The 2126-nt window shown below is 67.2% G+C and overlaps 1 protein-coding gene across 1 annotated transcript; it reads right to left on the minus strand.

Moving 5' to 3' along the window:
• Window positions 1-232: 232 nt before the first annotated feature.
• Window positions 233-1920, minus strand: LOC139605242 (serine/threonine-protein kinase pim-1-like). Its single transcript, XM_071456585.1, has 3 exons — window positions 1473-1920; window positions 1070-1246; window positions 233-783 (listed from the first exon to the last, which is right to left on the minus strand). The coding sequence occupies exons 1-3, from the start codon at window positions 1918-1920 to the stop codon at window positions 233-235; spliced, it is 1176 nt and encodes a 391-aa protein (XP_071312686.1).
• Window positions 1921-2126: the final 206 nt, after the last annotated feature.

A 2126-nucleotide genomic window follows, 5' to 3' on the forward strand; every position in this document is an offset into this window, starting at 1 on the left:
CCCCTGCCTCAGCCCGTGCCAGGCTGGCTGGCAGAAGCTGTCAGCAAGGCCAGGAGCCGGCTCCCCTTCCACAACATCCATCCCCTGTCCTGCCAAAAAGCAGCTCGGCGGCCGGCGGAAAAATTAATATTCCCCAGCGCCGCCGAGCGGGGAACCTCCGGCGCGTGGCCAGGCCGAGCCCTGCCGTGCCTGGGAGCACCAGCATCCCCCCGCCCCTGCGCCGGCTGGGGACTCATCTTGATTCCATCGGGGCGCAGAGCGTGTCCTCCAGGCAGGGGCCGCAGCCAAAGCCAATCGGCTCTGCCCCGCCAGCGGCCAGCTCCAGGATGGTGTTCCCAGCTCCACGTCGTGCTCCAGAAGAACGCGCCAGCTGTGCCTCGGCTTGCGGGGACATCACGATGCCATTGAGCTGCAGGGGGATGTTTCCCCTGTCCCAGTCCGTGGCACCTTCACCCCACTGCCACCACTTCTCCAATGGGACGGGCAGCACGGAGCTGCTGCCTCCACAGCTCGCAGGGACCAGCGGAAGCAGCATCTCCTCGGCTGCGCTCTCTCCTCTGCGCCGCGGCCGCAGGGAAACACTCCGGGGTTTTCTTCCAGCGCCACGAGACGCGTGCCGCTGCTGCTTGCTGGGCTCCTGGATCCTCCTGTGCACAGGGGGCATCTCTGCTGTCTCCTGGGCCAGGCAGGGCTCCTGCAGCCAAGAATGCTCAAAAACGTCCTCCAGTGCTGGCCTGTCTGTGGGCTCCATGCATAAACACCACCTGATGAGGTGTTGGCACTCTGCGGAGAGAAACCAGAAACCGCCGCTCAGCGGGACAAGGCTCCTGTCTGTGCTCTCCCACATTCCACAGTGCCCAGGCCACACCAGGAGTGCTCAGAGCTGCAGCCAAAAGCTTCCTATCGATCCTCTCTTGCGGAGGACACCAGCACAGAGGCACAGGTGCCACCTCCTCCAGCTAAGCCCAGGAGATGCACCTCCTCACCAGCTGCAAGAGCAGGACGCTTATGTGCCAGCCGCCCCTCCCAACCCCGTTCTTCCCCTCGTGCCTTGAAGGCGCATCCCCACCTTGAGACACCCGGGGCAGGAAGAAGAGCTGGCCCCGGACGATGTCCTCGTTGGTGTGGAAAGGAAGGTGCCCACAGAGCAGCTCATAGAGCAGGATGCCCAGGGACCAGGTGGTGGCTGGCTGGCCATGGTAGCAGCCAAAGAGGATCCACTCTGGTGGGCTGTACTCCGGCGTTCCTATGGGATACGGGCACAGCTCATCAGGCCCATGCTGCTCCCTCCCTCCCAGCCAGCTCCCGTTCCACAATAGCCAGCCCCTGCCCTGCCACAAAGCAACTTGGCTGCAGCTGGCTGAAGAAGGATTCCCCCTCCTTCCTTGCCTCCTTCCTTCCCTCCCTCTTCCCCCTCTGCCAGCCAAGGGAGGAACTTCTGCTGCCCAGCTGGGCCCCGGCATTGGGCTCACCTGACATCCGGGTGTAGAACGTGTCCTGGAGGATCGTGCCGCAGCCGAAGTCGATGAGCTTCGCCTCGCCCGTGGCCAGGTTGACGAGGACGTTCTCGGCCTTGATGTGGGGGTGCAGGACGCCGCGGCTGCTGCAGTGCCCCATGGCCTCCAGCACCTGGCGGAACAGCCCCCGCCCCACGGGCTCCGTCAGGAACCGCCGCTCGTGCAGGAAGTACCAGAGGTGCTGACAGCGCTGCGGACGCTCCGTGAGCAGCACGAAGCCCTCGGGCACCTCGAAGCAGTCCAGGAGCCGCACGAAGCCAGGCCGCGACACCATCCACAGCAGCGCCAGCTCCAGGGGCACAAGGGCGCCCTTGCGCTGCGGGGGGACCGCGATGCCGTCAGCAGGGCCGAAGCTGCGCCGCGCCTCGGGCAGCTCCTGCCCGGCCCCGCCGCGGCTCGCCATGGCCCGGCCCGGGGCGCTGCGCGGCCCCCGCTCACTCCACGCTCGCTGCCCTCGCAGCGTTCCGGCTGCCGCCCTGCCGGGCCTCGCCTCAGCCCCACCCGGCACGCCCCGCCGGCTCCTCCCGCTGGCCCCGCTCACTCCCCAGCCGCGCCCACTCCGAGATGCGCTCCCGGACACTCGCTTGATGGCCGCCTGCGAGCCAAGGC

This window comes from Agelaius tricolor, unplaced genomic scaffold, assembly GCF_023055355.1.
Source record: "Agelaius tricolor isolate 1412-34295 unplaced genomic scaffold, bAgeTri1.0.p SCAF_61, whole genome shotgun sequence".
Lineage (NCBI taxonomy): Eukaryota > Metazoa > Chordata > Aves > Passeriformes > Icteridae > Agelaius > Agelaius tricolor.

Excerpts from the sequence above, each read along its gene's own strand:
- LOC139605242 (XM_071456585.1), bottom strand. The coding sequence starts at position 1,920 with ATGGCGAGCCGCGGCGGGGCCGGGCAGGAGCTGCCCGAGGCGCGGCGC. Across the intron at positions 1,247-1,472 it reads GTTCTACACCCGGATGTCAG|GAACGCCGGAGTACAGCCCA; the intron begins GTGAGCCCAATG and ends CGTATCCCATAG. Across the intron at positions 784-1,069 it reads CCTGCCCCGGGTGTCTCAAG|AGTGCCAACACCTCATCAGG; the intron begins GTGGGGATGCGC and ends TTCTCTCCGCAG.